Consider the following 22,635-nt stretch of genomic DNA (forward strand, 5'->3'; position numbering starts at 1 on the left):
TATGAAATAAATAATGTTTATTTAGTGCCTTGAAAAAACCTATATAAGTGCTTCAATATTATTATTAACTTAGAGGTTCTGTCCATCCAGGTTTTTTTCTGGAAGGACAGTTCAAGTAACTGGTTTTTTTCACATTGATGTATATATATTTATAAATTTAAAAAGGCACTGAGCATTGAGTCTCCCATTACTATGTTTTGATTCTCACAGCTCTAAAAAGATCTGTCTTTATAAGTATAATCAGATATTTTTCATTTCAGTTGTGTGTGTTTGTACAACCAGTACATATAAGCCTGTATCTTAAAGATTTTTTTGCACAGTGATTCCATCTTCCCACTGTGGCAAAAAGTGCTGAACACTTATTAATTGCTTTCTGTGCATTGGTTTCACCTTTCTCCCCTGGTTTTCGTTAGGTTCTGAGCTTATGCCCAAAGCCCTCTCCACCAGGATAGTGGGAGGCATTTGGTGGTTTTTCACACTTATCATCATTTCCTCGTACACTGCTAACCTAGCCGCCTTTCTGACAGTGGAACGTATGGAATCCCCTATTGATTCTGCTGATGATTTGGCCAAGCAGACAAAGATAGAGTATGGGGCAGTTGAAGATGGAGCAACTATGACTTTCTTCAAGGTAAGCTTTATATTCTGTTTGAAAAGACTCTATATCCTGATTGTGGGGGGAAAGTTTGCTCACCTCGCTGAAGAGCAATGGATGTGATTCCCACCGCTGTCAAAAGAAACTGAAAATCACTTTTTTGAGGATTTGCAAGATAGCAAAGGAATCAAATGCAAAATCCTCATGGGAAATAAAAGGCAATTTCTTTGATGATTTTTGCTTGAAGAATCGAATTTATAGCAGCGGAATAAGTGAAGAAACTTGAACACTTTGCTCAGTCAGATCTCCTATAGCTGCGTACAAGAATGAGCATAGTTGGATTAGGAGTTACAGTATCAGTTCAATAGCATTATACTTAATTGTAGTCTTTGTTCAAGCAACTGGACTACATTAAGGATATTAGTGGCTGGACTGAGAAAAGTGTTTTGGACTTTGTTATGAGAAACTTTTGAATGCAATTTGGGGTCCACATAAAAAGTTCAGATTCTTCCAGTTTTTCTATTTCATTTAAATGTTACTAAGATAATTCAATTTGATATATATGCTGCTGGACTAGAGAGAAATCTTTCTTTTCTAGATTCATCAAGCATTTAAGTGGGCTTAAATTAGTGAGAAGTGTTCATGAAGGGAGAGAGGATGGTTTGTTCTGTAACTCCTTGTGTTTGATAGAACAGAGGTGTCTTGAATCTTCCAAAGACAGAGCTGTTTAACAATATTTCTCTGATCTTTGGTACATTTTGAAGACTTTTAGCTAGTATATTCTGGTTTTATGAATTATTATGCTGTCACTTAAAGCTTTGCAGTGACTGTTACATTGGCATTTGAAATAAGACAAACTGAGGTCCAAGGTAACTTGTAAACTGGTGCAAAAATTGAAGACTTTGTGCTCAGTCCCTCTCATCAGACAGCACAAAATTTGTTTAGATATTAAAGCTAAATAGTCACTATTTAATCTTATAACCTTAGAGACAATCGAAGGGTACACAAAGTTTTAATTTTTAAAAATATTTATAGGGCTTTCAGCTTCTGCTTGGACATAAAAATCAATTCAACTTCAGTGTCTCAGAATATTTTAGGCTGCTTAACTTATAGCATACGTTGGGAAGGTTCTGAGTATTTTCCTCAGAACACTCATTGAAAGGGGGGCTGATGAGGTTAATAGAACTAATCACTTAGAGGTCTCTTGATGTCAGGAAATATGTGAAGCTGTTAAAAGAAACAACGTTGACAGTTTAAGGACGGAGGTTTTTAAAAGACTCAAAATTATTTAAGTCTTGGGACATAAAGAGATGACACAAGGTATTTACTGAGTTACCAGAAAACACTACAGGGCTTTAATTTCATTTTTGTTTGGCAGAAAACTCTGAACTTGTTCTAATTCCGATTCAAACTGTGGACTCTGAAATATTAGGAAGCAAGTTTAAATTAGCAGTGTCTTTCCTTCTGGTAGCCAAAAGAACTTTTCTCTGCATCTTCTTAACTTCTAGTTTTCCTTCTCCCCACCCTTATTTTTGTCTCTTATTTGCTCTTTTTCCTTTTTTGTATGTGCATAATCTGTGGGGGTTTTAAGTGCACAGAGACTATTTATCTTTCTCTGCATGTTTTTCCCCTCTGCGTATTAATATAGTGCTCCCTTTTCTGCAATGTTCTTTCTTTCTGCTCTCTTCTTCTGTTTCGATTTATCTAGATATATTTTGTGTTTATCTAGTATATTGTATCCAAGTAATAGAGAGGACTTACTTCTAATAAAATAGCAATTTCACATCCTGCATAGAAGAGTTTTGTTTGCAGTTGAAATAACCTAGACTTATATACAAAAGAGTTATGGTGTCAGATCACATAATTTGGTACTCCTTTTAGTACATTAACAAATTCTCCTTCTTCACTTTGAATGAAAAAGAGAAATCAGAACAAAACACAGGATTTCTTTGTTCAGCTGATATATTTTAGGTCAAATTAATGTTTATTTTGTTGAACAAACATATTTTCTGGGATTTATGTGTGAACAGATCATGATTAGTAAGTGTTTTGTGACATGAAAATGCATTGATGGTTACGAACTTCTCTTCCAGGTAGCTACCAAATGATTACAAATGTCTTTTGGACATTTGCTATCTTATGTAGTAGTATGTAAATTAATTGTTATTATTTACCTAATGAAATAGATACAAAATTAAGCATTAAAAGTAGCTACAACTGTTCTTGTAGTTCAGCCAATAAGGGAAAATCATGCTTCAAAAAGAAGAGGAAATGGAAACTATATAATCTCATTTCATTTTTTCAGTGTCTGAAGCAACTTCTATGTGGAAATTAGTTTGCTTGATGTGAATGCTATTCACTAGAGCTACCTGTGTAAGGAATACAATCTGATTAAATATATATTTTATGAAAGATAAACCAAAGCATTTGTATCCATCTGTTAGAGTAAACTTTCTGGTAAAATTAGGTATTTTTACCTAATGAGGTTGAGTTATCAGAAAACAGAATACTATAGTTCTGGTCAACATAGTATATTTATATTTGTGTGTTTTCAAAACATACTTCTATCTTTTGAATAAGCAAACTGTTTCGGGAATGTAATTTCCTTATATGAAGAGAATGAAAATGCAAGAAAATATTTTAAAATAACACAGCTCATTGTTCTACTACTAAATGATAATATAAAAAGCACTTAAGAACAAGAAACTGATAAAGGAAGACAAAAACTATCAGAAAAATATCTTAAGTGATAGAAGTAACAATGGATGTAGATAGTATAGAAAAGTATAGATAGTATAAAAAGGACAAAAGAGGTGTTTATGTTTTCTGCATTGTGTGTAAAAAAACAGGATAAATATTCACAATTTAAATTCCTTTCAGAATACTTTCTGTTTTATCAGTAAGACAAATGAGGGGTTTAAGTGGTATATATTATATTCTCTGATATATAGACAAGTAGGAAACAACACTGCCTTTTTATATGGCATTAGGGAAACTATTAATGAACTATTGTGTCCTGTTCTGGTGACCACACTTCAAAAATATGTTTAAAATTGGAAAGAGTTCATTAAAGGTGAAAGACTGACTGTAAGTCTGGAAATAAGCATTGTAGTTAGAGGCTAAAAAAGATCAGTCTGTTTAATCTGCTGAAGAGAAGGTTAAGAGGTGACTTGATCATGGTCTGTAAGTGCCTTAATGGGAATGAGACTTTTGACAGCAGATGACTGTTTAATCTAGCAGAAAAAGGCATAATGAGATCCAGTCTTTTAAAGCTGGAGTTAGGCAAATTCAGACTAGAAATAAGGTGCATACTTTTAAGAGTGAGAGTTATTAAACAGTGGTACAACTTATCTAGGAGTGGGCTGGATTCATCCATCACATGCAGCCATTGTGAGGAAAATAGATACAGCATAGCCCATACATGTTATGCTTTTGATTTAGAGGCTACTCAATGAAACAGATAGCCTTCATTATACAGCAGTTCAGATTAGGTTTGAGCAGTCCTCTCCTACTTCAAAAATCTATGAGAGTATGACTTCTGGGGGAGGTTGCACAAAGATGATTGAGGATAAATTTATCATCTGTGTGTATGTTTTTCCTTAGCTGCTTTGTCTTGTTTTAATGAGAGTGGATTGAGTAAAACAGTGGCATTATGTTACAACAAGAAATGAAGGCACCAGATGGTTTCCTAATGTTAAATGAAATTATCATATCTTGGTAATAGTTATTAGTTTCAATCACAGTGAGACTCGGTAGATGCTCATGAGACTGACAGTAATTTCTGCATAAATTTTCTATATAGCAGTCCATTGAATTCTTTCTTAAAAAAACTTTGGAACCTGGCCAAAGCTGTGTGGTGCTAAAACAAAAGAAGAGCATAGCATTTTTTGAAGGAGAACCCAGATGGGAATCAGAAAAACAAACAAGCTAACTGCTAGATTAAAACCTGTTGAAGTTAAAACTTTGGAAAGCACAGGTGATATACGTTGAAAATGCTATTACCCCTGCGAGTTAAACATCCCTGTGAGATAGCTTTGATAAAAAAGGAAAATGTTGTCTCCAGAGGTTTATTAGGTCCTCCAGATCATTGTATGCCTCTTCATGGTCTGGGAAACATGACATTACAACTTCTTTTAGAAGCCGGAAAGCGGAGGAAATTTTCAATGCTCTGTCCTCTTAAGTTCTACTTATCTAGTCTGAGCATAGAAAGAAATTAATTTTACAAGTCTGATGTAAAGCCTGATGAGTTTGGTAGGCCATTTTATTTGGAATAACAAAGAAAACCTTAGTATTATCCAAGAACTAGAAAGAAATGTGAAAGTAAATTCTAAGCCATATCAACTGTTACACTCATAAGTTTCCACTCCTGATACGTGTTTTGGTGTTTCTCAAATTGTGGCATTTTTCTTCATTACAAACTTATCTTCCATTCTCTTGGCTGCTCTTGTCACTATTGACCATTTTCAAGTTTCAGAAGCCTGTCTTCCTTCCTGTTTGGAATAAAATATAAAGCATTTATTATTTTCATGAAAGGTACTTATCTCACACTAGTTGTTCTTGGATAAAAAAGCTCAGATTTTTTGATGACTCTGATTTCTGTGGTCTCTCAGTCTATGTTTCTTAAAATCAGTGTCTGTTTTCCTACTGAATGACAGTTCTAAATTGAGAAGAATCATGTTAATTCCACCCTCCATTTGTACCACATTTCTCCATCCTCACATGCAAAGAAACTACTACAGCACATGTGTTTCTATGTGATATAAAATATTTTTTTTTGTGAAGTTGCTGTGTACCATTGTTTTTCACATCGTTTTTCATGTCTGTACCTTTCAATGTGAACTGAATTTCAGAATTTTTTCTTTTCTTGTTTTTTGTATGGTACCATGCACAATGGAAGTTTTCTCGGCTATGCTTACTAGGCATTTGCATACAAAATTGTAAAAAACAAAGTAATTTGTCATTCTCTAATAGCAGTAGATTAGTGTCATTACTCTGTATCATGAATTAAGGGTCTTCTCAGCTCTCTGTGAGAGTCATATATTTTATATCCTTGTTTTGCTGATAAGGAAGCTGAAGCACTAAAGGGGAATGCATCTTTTTCAAGATCAGGTGGTGAAAGGCAGATAGGGGACTAATTCAGGAAAGCTGACTCACACACCCTAGAATCATCTGATAGGCTATTCTGTTTATTGTTTATATTTGCCAGTTTCTTTCCTTTTCTTCTTCAGGACTTATTTTTATGTTCCAGGTGTACTTTTCTACAATACCCTCAAGTTCTTTGCGCACTGCTTTTTCTCCACAAAGAACCACCCTGCTGACTTCCCCCCGACCCCCACCCCTTTTTACCCTAGCCATTTTATTACCACCTCCCTCAGGAAATGTTGGGGGGCAAAAATTTTGTGATTAGCGTCTAGATTAGTGTCTATCTTCCTTCCAAATTCTCAGCCTATTGTTAAAGAAAATAACATGAAGTTCTACCTATACATTGCAAAATCTCTGAAATAGTCTCTTCAGGCTGAAAGGAGTCATAGGGGAATTTTCCCGCTGCTTGCAACTGGAGTACAAGTGACAGATCTCCTGACACAAATGAAATAATAACAACAAGGAATAAAGGTATGAATGCCATTCATTTGTCATAAGTGATGTTGACATTGGCATGCACAAAGCCAGTATAACTTCAGTGGGTCTTTCAAACCCGGGTTTGAACATTTTAATAGGCAAATGATGTTTATCTGTTTAACAAATAAGTATGCACGTACAAGCACATGACCATATACACACATAGAACCTTTAGCTGAATGCTGCAAATAAAACATTATGAAGTTTAGCAGTGCATATCAATTATTTGGTGGAATTGTTGAAAGTCAAAGATGAAAGAAACACCACTTCTGAGCTTCTCACATATCCACTGACTGACAGTGACTAATGGAAAACATTTTTTGAGTCCCAGCCTCCACACGCTGATCTGGATAATGCTTAAAAAATAATTGCTAACAGATAACACAGCTATATGTTCAGTTTGCTTTAAAATTATTTCACTTTATAGATAAATTGCATTTGAATGTAACAAATACAGACTTGTTCTTATACATAAAAACACGTGGCGCTTTTGACTAAAAAAGGGAATTGAATATAAATACCATGTAGTTGTCTTTTTTTTTTCTTTTTGATCGTCATGGTTTGGGCCCATCTGCTAGAAACATCTACAGTTGAAATGTATTATTTCCCTTTTTCCATGATTATTCTCTCTTCTCAGGAACACCTGCTTAGTTAACCACTACTTCTTTAATCTACAGAAAACCAGCAGGCACAGTTGCAAACCTGTAAAACAAGGTCTATGGTCACTCCATGCACTTATAAGAACTGAACCTGCAAAGCCAGACACTGTGAGAATGAGATATAGGCTTTGTCTAGAGATCTCAAAACATCTCTGCCTCGCTGAGTTCTACTTAATTCTTTAAAAGATCAAATAAGCTAGCTAGAGGTAGGTAGGTTAGATGATTCATTAACACAGACTATAACAAGCAGCAGTGCATTTGAATTCTAAATAGTAGAATTCAGATAAATTTGGGACCATTAAGTTCTTTGAGATGAACTGTCTGTCTTTGGAATCTGAGGGCAGAAAGCAGAACTAATTCACATAAAGGGCCCCATTCCAACCAACTCTCTAGGTACTGGGACAAAGTGACTGCAATGGTTTTATGCTATCTTGACCCTTCCCCCTTCTCTGGGGTTGTCAGAGCCATTACTGCTCCTGCAGTAAATAAGAGCGTATGTTTGGCTGCTAGATGCATCTCAGTGCTGAGGCATGAAACTAAAAATAGATGGAACATGGTAGAAATCCACTACCTTTCCGCCCTTGCCTTTGCCCATGCCTATGCCTTTTCCCTTCCCTTTCCCCATTCCCTATTCCCCATTGCTCATTCCTTATACCCTTTCCCCCTGTTCCTACGTTATAGGCTGAAAAAGATGAACACAAGGACCAGTCAACTTTTCATTTCTGCAGAGATTTATACTACACTATGCCATATATCCAGATAGGAAGCACTCTTAATAAGCTGAATAATTGTGCTCCAAAACCACAGGATTCATATTTATAGTTTAGACTTGTCTCCAGCTACAGCTCTTAGAAACTGATGAAACGTGCAAATGTTTTTGAGGGTCCTCTCAAGGGAATACACATAACTTTGCAGTGAAAACAAGATTAGTCATTCACACTAATCAAAATATTGAATTAAATAGTTAACATATAGATTGGGTCCCCACTAGTTATTTTTGAAAAGAAGTTGAAGACAGACATCAAAAATAAATTAGAAGTTGGCATTAGGAAAAGTTTTCTTTGTCTTTGGATCAATTAATATTTTCCACATCTCAGCACCTGTTTCTGCTTTACCCCAAATATTCATAGGGGAAAAAGTTTTTTGCTGATTTCCTCACAGAACTATCAGGTGGGGTAAACTATATAACCTATGGTCCCACCTGGCTTTCCTGTTCCATAGGTATTTCTCAGCATGGTGATAATCTAGAGCCAAAATGAACATACAAGCAAGAAGTTGACATTTGTATTATTTTTCAGAATTGCATCCGACAACAATATGCATTAATTAGTGCACATTTATTAATGATCCATACTGTAGGTACATGATGAAGTTCACGGGAATAAAGATGGTTTTTCTCAGTATATGAGGTATAGTAAACTATAGCAAGATCTAATTTCCACTTGGATAGAAATACAGGATACAAGAGATCAGAGCCCAGAGGGGGAAAAATAATACTAATTAGCTGTACATTTGTCTGTAAAAAGACAAGCCTGATGATATACAAATATTACCCAGACCACACTTTGAGTCCTAAATTGTGTCAGGATTTTTTTGCCAGCAAAAGACAAGACTTTCTACCAAATGTAGCTGATTCAGAGGGATCTTATAATCTAGATATTTGAAAAATCATTCTGAAGTTAAAAGTAACCTATTCTGCCTTTTTTTTTTTTTTTTTTTTTGAGAATATATTGTGATGCCACTGAAGACAAGAAAAGTAGGGTCTTTTTCCTTTGAAGTCAGATAGAGTTTAATCACTACTAATTACTGTAAATTGCTTCTGGTCATATCTCTCAATACCTTTCTTGACATATTTTTTACGATCAACTTAAACCAGTCTAACTGTGAGCACTCCAACCTCTTCTCCTGCCTCCAGTCTCAAGTTCTGTTGGTTCTACATATCATAGGCCTGCGGCAAGAGTCAGTCCAGCTTTCTGATCCTACTGAAAATTAATCTTTTTTTGTTGTTGCATGTTTACTTTTCAGTTGTGAGGAAAACTGCTTTAACTGCTAGAATGCTAGAACTGATGTGAGAGGAGCTGAGGGTCTCCCTTTCTGTGGCAGACTGATCTTATATCACCCTGCTAAATATGAAAGCCACTGGAAATCCACACCCTTTGAGAAGTGAGTTCTGTTGCCTAGACATGGAGGTGCGAGGATGAGAAAATCAACAGCAATGTAATTGCTACTTGCAGAACGTATGTTGTCCTTATGTATTATTGTAGGTTTTCTCTTAACTGGTAAGCCATTTTGTTTCCTTTCTCTTACCTGACGTGCTTTACTTTCTGGCCTCTTCAGGACCTGTAATGGCACTGTTGACAGGATCAGTTGTAAGAGAGTGACTGAAGTCTGGGTTCTGATCATAGGTTTGGTTGAACAAGGCTTTTCCTCAGAAATGCATAATCTAATTGCTATCTAGCCTTATCACCTTTTTTTCTTCCTGCTGCTTTCCCCCAGGAGGCAGGGCAAGAATACTTTCCTTTTCTCTTGTCTTTTCAGCTTTTTTCTCTTTATGTCTGTCTTTAGATCATGACCAAGGTGAGAAAGGGAACTAAACTAGATCATAGAGAAGCCTTCAACTGCAAACAGCATTCTGTATGAAAGACAGATTTCAGAGTTAGGGTTTGTTTAAGAAATTGAGAGTACATCTGAGAACATTTTAACTATCAGAGTTGAAAAAAATTGTCTTCCTCTTCAAAGCAAATAGATCTATCACCCAGTAGCCATGTAAAGTTTGCAGATTTGATCTATGACTCATCCTCGGAAAGTGATTCAGAAACAATTCTGCAGAGTGAACTGTCTCTTGGTTTAGCCAGTTTTCTGTGAGATCCTGCCATATGAGCAACCTTCAGTGTTGAGCTCCTGCCCACTGAAGCAGCCCGAAAGCCTGCATTCATTAGCAGAGGTGAACATTTGGTTCTGCCTTGTCAGTTTATACATGGTACTACTGAGGTGTTGTCCAACTACATTAGCATTGGTTATGTAGAGAAATATTTCCAGTGCCAGAATTGCTCTGGACACCACCTAAAGTCTTATTATACTGATTAATTTCTTCTCCAGAGTTATTCATTGCTCCAAACAGAATGCTTGTCGAGACTGGTTAAACCATCCTTTCTGCAATACAACTGTGGTAATAATTACATAAGCTTTATTGGATACGGATACCTTTTAAGCATTTTTCAGTATCCATGCATTAATTGAACTTATATTTAATTTATTCAAGTTCCTTAATCTGCACAATATAGATTACTGATTTATTCAAAAAATGTATTAAACCATGCTTTAGAATCATAGAATCATTTAGGTTTCAAGAGACCCTTAAGATCATCAAGTCCAAGCATTAACCTAACACTGCCAAGTCCACCACTAAACCATGTCCCTAAGCACCACATCCACCCATCTTTTAAATACCTCCCAGGATGGGAACTCAACCACTTACCTGGGCAGCCCATTCCAATGCTTGACAACCCTTTTGGTGAAGAAGTTTTTCCTAATATCCAGTCTAAACCTCCCTTGGTGCAACTTGAGGCCATTTCCTCTTGTCTTATCTCTTGTTACGTGGAAGAAGAGACCAACACCCACCTCACTACAACCTCCTTTTAAGTAGTTGCAGAGGGTGATAAGGTCTCCCCTCAGCCTCCTCTTCTCCAGGCTGAACAACCCCAGTTCCCTCAGCCACTCCTCAGAAGACTTGTTCTCCAGACCCTTTGCCAGCTTTGTTTCCCTTCTCTGGACATGCTCCAGTGCCTCAATGTCCTTCTTGTAATGAGGGGCCCAAAACTGAACACAGTATTCAAGGTGTAGCCTCACCAGTGCCAAGCACAGGGGATCAATCACTTCCCTACTTCTGCTGGCCACACTATTCCTGATACAAGCCAGGATGCTGTTGGCCCTCTTTGCCACCTGGGCACACTGTTGGCTCATATTCAGTTGGCTGTCAACCAACAATCTTTCCTCTGGGCAACTTTCCAGCCACTTTTTCCCAATCTTCCCTAAGCCTGTAGCATTGCATGGGCTTGTTTTGACCCAAGTGCAGGACCCAGCATTCAGCCTTCTTGAATTTCATAGTTGCCCTTGGCCCATCAATCCAGCCTGTCCAGATCCCTCTGCAGAGCCTTCCTACCCTCAAGCAGATCAACACTCCCGCCCAGCTTGGTGTCATCTGTAAACTTACTGAGGGTGAACTTGCTCCCCTCACCCAGATCACTGATAAAGATATTAAACAGAACTGGCCATAACACTGAGCCTTGAGGTACACTACTTTTGACTAAGCCTCCAAGTGGATTTAGCTCCATTCACCACCACTCTTTGGGCCCAGCCATCCAGCCAGTTTTTTACCCAGCAAAGAATATACCTGTCCAAGCCATGAGTAATGAGTTTTTTATGATCAAAGTAGAGAATTATCTGCCCATGAACATGGACCAAAGATGAGCAATACATTTTTTAGAATTTTTTTATTTGTTCAGCTACATCCTATGATCTTTCAATTTATCCATCAATTTATTGTATTGAAAATTATGGTGGGTTGTTTTTTTTTCTCATGTCTTAAATGCTGAGGCAGTCACTCATAATAATGATCATAAATATGTTCTTTTATGCTGAATTTGACTTAAGTTCTCAAAATAGATATATAAATCCTGATAAGTTATGTGAATTCTGTTGTGAATCACTGTGATTGGGAGCTTTTATTGTATTAATACATACTGTTAGTAAACTAATATTTCTAGATAGAAACTAGGCATTGTGGAAATTAACAAAGGATGTAGTATTGCTTTCCTTAAAATATTTGTATTTGAGTAGTCTATCTTTGCATTTGAGAATTGAAATCAGGTCCCCCTCAATGAGTTATAAAGTACAGCAAATATCCTAGAGGCTTTTGAAAACTTGAATTTTTTGCTCTTTCTTTGAAGAACTCTTACTTGTGCAGCAGAAGGCCAGTGGTAAGCGAGAAACTTCTGTCCCTCCCTCCCTCCCTCCCTCCCTCCCTCCCTCCTTCCAAAACTCTTAAGAAGCTTCTATATGACATGTCTTACAGAAGTTTCATGTACCCTTTCATACATTTCCACTTTCTGAAAAAGGAAGATACATCCCTAAAGGAACTTCCTTTGGAGAAGGAAGACTAGCACCAAATATTTTCTGAGATTTGTTGGGAAGGCAGTCTAGCTGTTCTTTCACCCTTTTACTTTATCTGGAAAAGATGATCTGAGAATTGTTTCTTTGATGCTAGAACTTCTATCTAAACCTATCCAGGTAGTTATCATTCAAGTGTATTTTTATTCAGGTTGAATTGATGAGGAATTTACTTGGTCTAAATAAAAACAGTTTGGTTCCTTAATTTATTTTATGCCTACACTTAGTATTTCTGATGCAGCTTGTGTTCCTTAAGTACAGACATGCTGAGCATAGTTCATTATAGATGTGCCATCCAACAATGGTATTCGAGTCAGGGGGTTGACTACCCATAAAATCAGAAGTTAGCAGAGGAAACACTGAAATTTCAGCTATAGCTTCCTCCTCCAGTCACAGGTGCTTCATACAAGAAATCTACTTTATGAAATTAAGGAGATTTCTTTTTTTTTTAGTCTTTTCATAATGAAGATTTGTCTGTCTCAGTGGCTGTTTTCCAAATCAGATCATCAAAGATGAAAGGAGGATTGAAGGGAAACTATAAAGCTCATCTCTTAGGCATTGTTGAGGCCACTATTTTTTACAATTTTATTCAGCTAATAATGGATTTTTTTATTTATTTCCAAGATAGAGCTTGATTTCTAAATACTCCAATTTATTAACACTTCCAAAAAACATTAGACTCTTGGTCTTAATCTTCAGGTCTTCAATTTTCCTTTCAGAAATATATAATTATTTTGACATGTTGAATTTCTAATTTTTAGTGGAATAAATCTAACATCAAAACCACTAAAACCTACAAATGTTGCAGTGTAATATATTATTATTTTATTATTATATAGCATAATATATTTTTATGTAATATTATTATTGGGGTTTTTACATTTGTTGACATTAGTGATGGAATCGAATAATTAAATGCCTCCTCTTACTATGTATTTGTCATTCAAATTTTTAATACTCTATTTTCTCACACTGTATTGCATTACACAAACCCTATTTTGATAATATTACAACTGTTAATGTAGCTAATTTAACTTCATAGGTAAAATGTGTAGCAAAGATAATTTATTATTCTTTTATAGATATAAGAATTGTAAAATGAAGTGTGGCATCCCTAAAATGATCAATGATCATGAGAAAAACCAGGAATATGCTGTATTCCTGAAGTTTCTCAACATGCATAGAATAGGACTGTACTAAGCAATAGATTGGTTAATGGTAAATTTACCAATAGATTGGTAAATTGGTAGAGTGGTAAAGAAAGAATCTCAACTGTTGATTGAGATAATTTAATAGGAAGGCATAAAAAAATCCTGTGTGTTGGTCTCAAAGCTGGAAAACAGCCCCCCCTTTCCTCCCCCCCGATTTGTTTTACTGGGAAAGATGTAATTTTTGAAATATGTGGGGCAGGTTTCTCCTTACTCCAAAATGTGGATACCTGCTCTCCTCTCAAGTAGTCATTCAGTTGCCTTTTATTGGCACTGGAAAGAAACTGAAAGGCACCAGAAAACAGTTCTTCCATACTACCGTAAGTAATTGTCCTAGAAGGACAGTGCTCTCCAGAGTTACAGAACTTCTCCCACTGACTATAGTGAAGCTTAGATTAGTACCTTGGTCTGGACATTTAACATGTAGGTGGCTTCTGGTCACTGTTGGAGCACTAGGCAACTTTCATACATGTATGAACTGCAGTATCACTGTAGGGAGAGGTTGTGATTTAAAAATATCTACGTATGTAAATTAATTAATTTTACAAGGAATAATACAAATAATTTAATTCTATAATAAAACTGAATGACTTAACTAACACTGCGGGGATATTTGTCTTATTTTAGATTTTTAGATTATTGGCTGTGAAGAGTTTCTTTTCATACATGTTGGCACTGAGATGAACACAAAAAAACAAAGAGAAAAATCTCTTTCAAAACATAGAAAAAGTTCACATTTTGGCTTACAATCTGAGCTGGACTATGGCCAAAATTCTGGTCTGTGTTTATAACATCCTGTTTAAAAAGATTAAACTGGTCACAATGAGTGTTCCTAACAGTAAGCCAGTGATTACAAAAGCCTGTCTTTCAAAAACAAAAATAAAAATAACAAAAAGTAAACACAATCAATCATTTTGCTTTGCTCATGTGACTCCATATCCTTGATCATATTACAGGTTGAGTACATTTATCCTCCACCGGCAAGGTGGATGTTGCTGTGTCATCTGTTGTATAGCTTGTATTTTTTTTACATTTATGAGTCTATTTTTTTTTTATTAAATTAGGGTGACAGGTGTAGGCTTTTGATGTGTGCACCAGTAATGTGTTTGTATTGATTGCATATTTTATTGGAAGTATATGGTAATCCTGACATATTCTATGCCAGAATTTTCAAGGAAACTTTAAATTGAAGAGTACAGTTCAGCAAATTGGGTCAACCAAATTATTAAAGCTCAGTAGGTGTTAATCAAGAAATGACAAAAAAAATGAGGATATATACAGATTGCCATTTCTAAAACCACTTCAGCCTCCAAACATTTTTATGTTGTCATCCTCTAAGATGGATTTCCAAAACTGTGATATGGTTTAATTTACAACTCTTAGAGCAACTCTTAATGCATTTAGAGGAAAGAGACTGTTGTTTAAAGTTGTTTGTTTGTTTGTTTGTTTGTTTTTCCTGGATTAAAAAAGAATAGCAAGAATAAGCAAGCAAAAGACTTGGCATAGTAAATTTTTAGAACATGGTATCACCTTTAAGCCTGGAGATGACAACACTGCAGTTATTGATTCCTGTTTCTTTAATTCTATCGTCAAGTTCTATTTATGTTTGGGTTTCTGCATGCATATGGAAGATTAGTAGGCTGACACAGCAAAACTAACAATCTTGTTTAGAGAAAAACTAAAATTTACCCACATCCAGAAAAACGATACCTTCTAACAGATTCTGAATTGTTAATTCTCTTTATGTAAATTCTATTTTTCTGTACTTTTTAGCTTCTTGTTTGAAGGTGAAACAGAGGGAAGGTTATTAAAGCTAGAAAAAGAATAGAATAGAATAGAATAGAATAGAATAGAATAATTTCAATTGCAATGGACCTACAATGATCATCTAGTCCAACTGCCTGACCACTTCAGGCCTGACCAAAAGTTAAAGCAAACTATTAAGGGCATTGTCCAAATGCCTCTTTTAAACACTGGCAGGCATGGAGCATTTAACACCTCTTTACAAAACCTATCCCAGTGTTTGAAAGATGTCTTAAAAATTGTTGTTAAAAAGTCATGATTTCTGAGCCAATATTTTGAAGTAAGAATTTTGAAGTAGATTGTTTAGAGACTAAAGTAAAATGTATAAAGAAATGTTTGTTAGAGAGTAATGTAAAATACATACAGAAATCTTTATATAACGTGTCAAGTATATTGATCCAAATACATTATATGTCTCTGTCTTGTACACTTTCAGGCTATATTTTTAGTAGTAAATAAAACAGGCCAGGACTGTTTTTACTGTCAAGGTCACTGGGCTAAACTCTCTTTTCCATCAAAATTAGGTGATGATACACAAACACCCTGATAGGTATGTACTTGACATCTCCTGAGCTATTATCTTGGGATGGAGGCCAGGTATCATTTGGAGGTTATTCCTTAGGGCAGGCCAAAAGTGTTCCAGGCCCCATGCTAATAGATGGTAGGGACAATTATAGGCCTCTGTCCTGGCACTGTTTTGTTACCTCTAACAGGTGAATCATAATCTTTCTTTGGATCTAAGTTAGTAAGAATCTTTAGCAGTTTTGCTAAAATATTGTCAGTAGAATGAATTATATCTGATTCTACTCTTTAGTAGAAAAGTTGGCTGAAGAAGTGAATACTTCTTTTCTTCTCTGTACTGCTCCCAAATAAATTTCTATTTTTTTTTCTTAGTTGGATTCATTCAACTTAAAGCAAATAAATTGTGGGAGTAACCTGTTAAAATATTTGCACAACCTGAAAATCCTAAGATGAAACTATATCCTTATTTCTTATTTCTTCTTTCTATGCTTCTTTTATAAATAAGTTCCCATTGAATTTAGTATGTATTCAATATCATTGTGAATCTAGGCCTAAAGACACACAAGGAAAAAAAAAGAAAAAAAAAGCTAATTCTAAGTAAGACTATACACAGAACAAATTGTGGCCATTAAAGCTTAAAGCATCTGAAGTTTCAAAAAAAAAAAAAAGAAAGAAAAAGAAAATCAGTGAAATGTTACACATCCAGAGTCTTAGACTAGAGGAAAGCCAATATAAAATGCACTGAAATGCCAATGGTTTAATAGTTTCAGTCTGCTTGAAACCAAAATGTTACATTTGACCTTTAAGTTAAACATGCAGTGTTTTTCTTTTTGTCATGCTGGTGTTTCCCACAGCATTATAAATGAGGACTATTAGATAATTGACATTACTCACTGTTTTAATTTCAAATGAAATATTTCATTAGTGTAATATATGTCAAGAAGAAACTATTTAACTTACTTGAAAAAAGAATCTTTGTTGTCTTTGTATTCAAGGACAACAAAACAAACATTCTCTTTGTTCTGATATTCTCTAATGTGCATTACAGATTTCTAAGTATATGTTTGGATCATATTTTAAGTGATGACCAATTTCAAGCTTATTTCCATAGTGAACACTGTGTATTTTGAGATGGATTTTTTAAGTGGGACCCAGAATGACTCCTCATTTGCTTAAAAAATTCAAAACCAGATCTACTTTGCATAATTTTACATAGGCAACAGTTCAGTATAAAAGGAACAAATACTCTTCTTTTCCACATACACACATATAAATGATGACTACATGTTTGTTTGTATAATTTGCACACAGCTTTTCCCCTGAAGGTATAGGAAACACACTGCTATTTTACTACACTCCTTTTGTTGAAGAGGAAGTGGTGTCATTGAATAGAATTGACTCATCAGACACTCTACAAAAGTGCCAAGTTGTAGCAATCAATAGGGAAATAGCAGATGTGAAGGTTACTTGGCATCACAGAATATGAGTGGAAGACTTTCCTATGGGAAAGAAAGTGCTTCATTACACTTCATCTATACTAAGAATATTGGTTCTATCAAGCTTTCAGAAAATTAGAATATGATGGCTTGCATGACTCCAGCTCTAGAAGAGTCACTTCAACAACAGTTAAAAAGTTAGATAGATATCCATCTGGGGAATTGCACTAAATGATCAGGATTTTATTAGCTTTAAAAAGGAATATTGCAATTTCTTCTCTCTCTGAAGAAAGCAGATCCAGTGCAATGAATCTGGGACAAAAATTAGCTCCCTGGGTGATCACTGTATTGTAGATGAGTGTAAACACTACTTTTGGAGCATGTTCATAGGAAACAAACACATGTGATCACTTCTCTAGAGCATAAATATTTAAAGACTTTTTTTCAGAAAGTTCCTTGTTTTGGGGCTAGCTTGTATATTTACATTTGTTTCTTTTTCTTAATAGTGTAAGCAACTTTTCAATGTTTGTCCACACAGGAACTGCTACAGATAAACTGAGTTTCAATATATCAAGTGAACTGGATGCTCTTTAGATAGATTGTCCTACAGGGAATGGTAAAACTGGAGAATCAGTAGATGGAATGATGTTGAGCTGGCAAGACAGTGGATCATAGACAGTATTTGTCAGTATGAGAGCTTACAGTTACTGATAGCAGTTGAATGCTTTTCTGAGCAACTGTAAAAAGGAGCAGGTGTTAGTGAGGATAGAATACTTGGAGGGAAATATTCACTGATGGATGATTTTGTTCATTTACTTCATAAACTTGTGAGATACTTTATTTTCAAGAAAGTGAATTACAGATTTTTGTGCTTGAGACTGAACATGGAGGTTTTTTACCTTGAAAAAAAGCCCAACTCCTTAGTCTTATATCTTTTTCTAAAAATACTTCTAGTTACAGGATGGATACATGTTTCTTATAAAAAAAATGAAGCTATTTTCTCACCTCGTTGATCTTTCAATTAAAATACTGCTTATTGGAAGTTCTGCCCCTAGTCTGCTCAATTAATACTTAGAGCAAATTATATTTATTAGCAATGTGGAGGAGGAGTCAGCATTAATTATCTAAAAGCACCTTTCTCACTGAAATCCAGCATGGATTGAAAATTAATTGTCCCTGGTCCTAGAGCTCTGTTCACACTAATAACCAAATAAATGCACTAGAGCACACCCTGAGTCAAAGGTTGGACTGACAGTTTAGATATTTAGTACCAGAATGGAATTTGATTTGCTGAGTACTCTGCAGTGCTTCGGTTTCCTGTGCCTCCAAAGTTTACAACAAGGGCCAGAACTGAGAGCTTTGACATTAAGAGCTTAAATGAACATCACGTGGTATCTGTTAAGATTGGTCTTTCATCTTAGAATGCTGTGTAATGACGTTTACAGGCAAGTTGTTTCTGCCTTCGATGCTTACAGATACATTTGGTGACAAGAAAAAATTATTTTGTCTTTGGCTTTCATGTGAAGCTGAGGCATTCTTGTCATGAAGCAGCCCAAGACCAAATATTTTGTACCTCAATAAACATAGCCAAAAGTATCATAAAAATCTGTTAAATCTTCTCTTAATCTTTTTTCATTTTTGCTGGTTTTGAACAGCAATTTATCAAAGCAAGCAAAACAGAGATAGCAATAAAATTTAGAGCTGTATGTAACATGCAAATTCATAAACAACCCAGACTTTATTAGGCTCTTATTTTAGATAGTAAACCTGTATTAGTAATGGAGAAAATAACCTTATTTAATTACACTGAAAAAGTTAAATGTCAGCTTCTTGAAGTTATAAAAAACTTTAAGCACTGGAGGCTGAAATTTTCAGCCTTCTTAATGTAATATGAGTGGACACAGACAAACTTTTTTTTTTACTGTATTACAATGCTTCTGTGCTTGCTCAGAAGCAATGACACAGGCTTTCAGCCAACTGTATTTCCTGTGTGCACTGTGATTCAGGGTCAAGTTTACCTGTAAGTGAGATGATCTGTGAGTACTCTGACGGCTGATCTAAAATCTGTTCCTTTAATCAAGATTGCTTTAGAATTGTGATGACCCCATTTGTATATTTTTAGTTCAATTATATCTGTTTTATAAAAAGCACTGAGTATTGTAGTTTTCAGAGTGGGAAAATATGTCATGAACTCCATGTAATATGGAGCACATTCTCTAACTATGTCTGTGTAAATCCCATTAAATTAGCATTTTTCAAGCTATCATAAAAAAAAAAATATTAAAAACCGAAAATCCTTAAAGACCAAGATTAGTGACAATATTTGATTGTCACTACAGGTAGGAGTCTTGTTTATTAAATATTGCAATTTAGCTCATTACACTATACAAACTGTATTATTTTTCACTGTAGGTCTCCTGACAGCTTTCTGAAAACAATGACCATTTTAATTGGTTACCAAAACAATAAAGTCACAAGAATTAAGTTAAACTTCTTTTCCCTAGGAACTACATCATAGTGATGCAGTAAAAGATTAGGAATAGAGCTGCTTCAAAGCTCAGTTGCAGGAAACTTAACACATAGGTGCAATCGAGTGTCATGAATAAAAATTGTTTATCAGAAGAATTTGATTCATAATCCTAAATCTAAGAAATTTTTTTTATAATCTCATGCATTATCAAAACAATTGTATCAGATGAAACTTTGTACACGTTACTAAGGGCAGTGGGTTTATTGCTGTCTTTTTTTTTTTAAGCTCTGATCTTTGTATCCCTATGCATCTAAGTCCCAGTGAATTGTGCTGAGTTTCCAGCTAAACAGCTGGATATTAGATCAGATAATTCCTTTGCAATTGTAGCCTATGTACAGTTACCAAAAGTTCTTTCCTCCAAATTTTTACTTAAATTAATACATTCATAGACGTGATTTGCCAAAATGCTTTCTGCTAAATTGATCAACAGAAAATAAATGAAAATTTGCTGTGGGATGTTCACAGTTTATTGACGCAGAAATATACAGAATGAACACAGCAGTGCTGTTGCTGATGCCATGAAATGCATGTCATCAATAAGTTTGGTTTATTATTAAATTCTCTGTGTTTTACTGAATCAAGGAACTAACAGCAGCTGGGATTTGAAAGATCTCAAGGAACACATAGATTGTTTTATAGATTAATTTATACTTAGGAGGCATAGAATGATGTTAGAATGTCTGCTGAGTCCATTTCCTTCCCTTAGCTCCTTTGTGGCAACTACTGAGCCATACCACTCCTTTTGGACTGGTAATGTTCAGCTCTTTCTTCTGGTTGTCTTTATGGCCTTGATTGCTCCAGGTCAGTTTGGTCTCAGGACATTCTGAAAAATGAATTCTTAAATAAGAGCTAGCTAATGCTTGTGAGTAATTAACTCTACCTATATAGGAAATTATTTTAGTTCTACTGTACTTTCAGAAATAAAATATCATACACCAATGCACTTTCTCATGAAAATAGTATCTTATTCTCTCATCTGTTTACAAGACAATTACACCGTGCGCATTCCTAGGTTAACTTCAGAGACTTGCAATTCAATTACCACCTAACTATCACATTAGTGATAATGGCTTCTGTTATGGTTTTTTTATTTGATTGGTTTTTATTGCCTTACATTTGTTTGTCTCCAATATCATAGGCACTGTATCAACGTGGATGTACATTAAAGCCATAGTCTAATTCAATAGTTAAAATCTGGGTGAAATTATCTATGTGCTGCAATTCATAAGACACCAAATCCTGAATAGTATCCTTGCCATTCACATGATGAGATGATAAGAGGCAGTAGATGCTCTGAAGCATCAGTGATTTAATTTTCATGTGGTGACAAGACTTTCCCTTTGCAGTAGAATCCCACATGTTAATGTGATGATCTGGTTACCATTTTCTGCAATAAACAAAGTTATTCAGCTTTCACATGTCCAAACATCTTCCTTTCATGGAAAGCTTTTTCCCTGTATGGGCCATCTGGGGTCTTAACAGATTGCTTGCCTCCAGCTCTTCTGGTTACTTCCTTCAATGTATTAATGCAGTGAAGTTTGTACGTGCTTAGTATACACAAAATACAGAGCTGTTTGTTTTATTAAAAAGACAGTTGCACAGAAACAAACAGCTGTAAAAAAAAAAAAAAAGCAAACCAAAATAACCAACAAAAAACCCCTAAGAACAGCCAAAACAGGAAAAAAAAAGTCATGAAGTAAATTAAGATGAAAACTTAACAGTTGTGTGGCACCCTGAATCTGTAATCTTACTGTTTTGAGTCTTACACTTTCAGGTAGATGTGCTGTTTAAATGTTTATCTTTGTTAACCAGCTTAAATTATGTGAAGATTTCAAATTTCTTGAAAACTTTCTGCTTCAGTCATATGTATATAGCTTAGCTTTTATTTAAAGATATGCTAATGTGAAGGGATGGCCTGTCCTCACTGAAGTGTAATGAATTTCAAATTAAGGGAGGAATTTCCCTGCATTTCTGAGGTTGCAGAGCTGATTTAAAAAATTTCTTTAAACGAGCATTAATGAAAATCAACTGTATATTTAATGATATGATCTTTGAAACAAGAGTTACCTGTTATGCCTCTGCATAACAGGTATGAGGCTCTAGAGGTGGAAGACAAGGCGGTGGATGGGGTAGGTGTTGACCTATCCACATCAGAGGAGGCACAAAGATCAGAAAGACCTCCCGGTCGTACTACTACTACATCCACGAGGAAGAAGGGGCGGGTAATAGTAGTAGGAGATTCCCATCTGAGGGGAACAGAGGGACCGATATGCCGGGCAGACCCTGCTCTTAGGGACGTCTGCTGCCTCCCAGGAGCCCGGGTTAGAGACGTAACTAGGAAACTTCCTAGCCTGGTCCAACCCTCAGACTACTATCCCTTACTGCTCTTCCACATGGGTGCTGATGAAGTTGCAGTAAGTAGCCCGAGGGTGATCAAAAAAGAATTCAAAGCCTTGGGGTGGTTAGTGAAGGAATCTGGAGCACAGGTCATTTTTTTCCTTGCTCCTTCCAGTGGTGGGCAGAGACACTGGGCAATACAGGTGGACTCAATCTATTAACACGTGGCTTTGCGACTGGTGTCGCCGCCACAACTTTGGGTTCTTTGACCACGGGATGGTCTACACAGCACTGGGCTTGCTGGCGTCAAATGCGACCCAGCTTTCTCAAAAGGGGAAGAGGGTCTTTGCCCAGGAGCTTGCAGGGCTCATTGACAGGACTTTAAACTAGATGTGAAGGGGGAAGGGTAACCTATCGGGCTTGCCAGCGACAGGCTAGGGGATGATACGCAAGGGTTAGAGGGACTGGGGGCTAGTATGAGCCCTCAACCCATTGCCCAGCAGCGTGTCAGGGGCGCTGCAACAAAGTTGAAGTCTGGAGGAGGTGAGCCGGAGGCTCCTGAGGTAGTAGGAACCAACAAGGAAAAGCCTGTGAAGCACCTCAAAGGAAACGAGGGGTGTTCGGCTGTGAAGGCGACGAGGCCGACAGCTCAGATGAAATGCCTCTGTACAAACGCACATAGCATGGGAAACAAACAGGAAGAGTTGGAAGCTATCGTGCTGCTAGAAAGCTACAACGTGACTGCCATTACAGAAAC

General features: G+C 36.0%; 1 protein-coding gene across 1 annotated transcript in view; it reads left to right on the top strand.

The window, feature by feature from the left end:
- Positions 1-22,635, top strand: part of GRIK2 (glutamate ionotropic receptor kainate type subunit 2) — a 406,229-nt gene that overhangs the window by 311,975 nt on the left and 71,619 nt on the right. The window contains exon 13 of the mRNA XM_009649067.2: positions 414-631. Coding sequence (XP_009647362.1) covers positions 414-631 — 218 coding nt within the window. The remainder of the gene's footprint in view (positions 1-413; positions 632-22,635) is intronic.

This window comes from Egretta garzetta, unplaced genomic scaffold (genome assembly GCF_000687185.1).
Source record: "Egretta garzetta isolate BGI_Z169 unplaced genomic scaffold, ASM68718v1 scaffold231, whole genome shotgun sequence".
Classification (NCBI taxonomy): domain Eukaryota; kingdom Metazoa; phylum Chordata; class Aves; order Pelecaniformes; family Ardeidae; genus Egretta; species Egretta garzetta.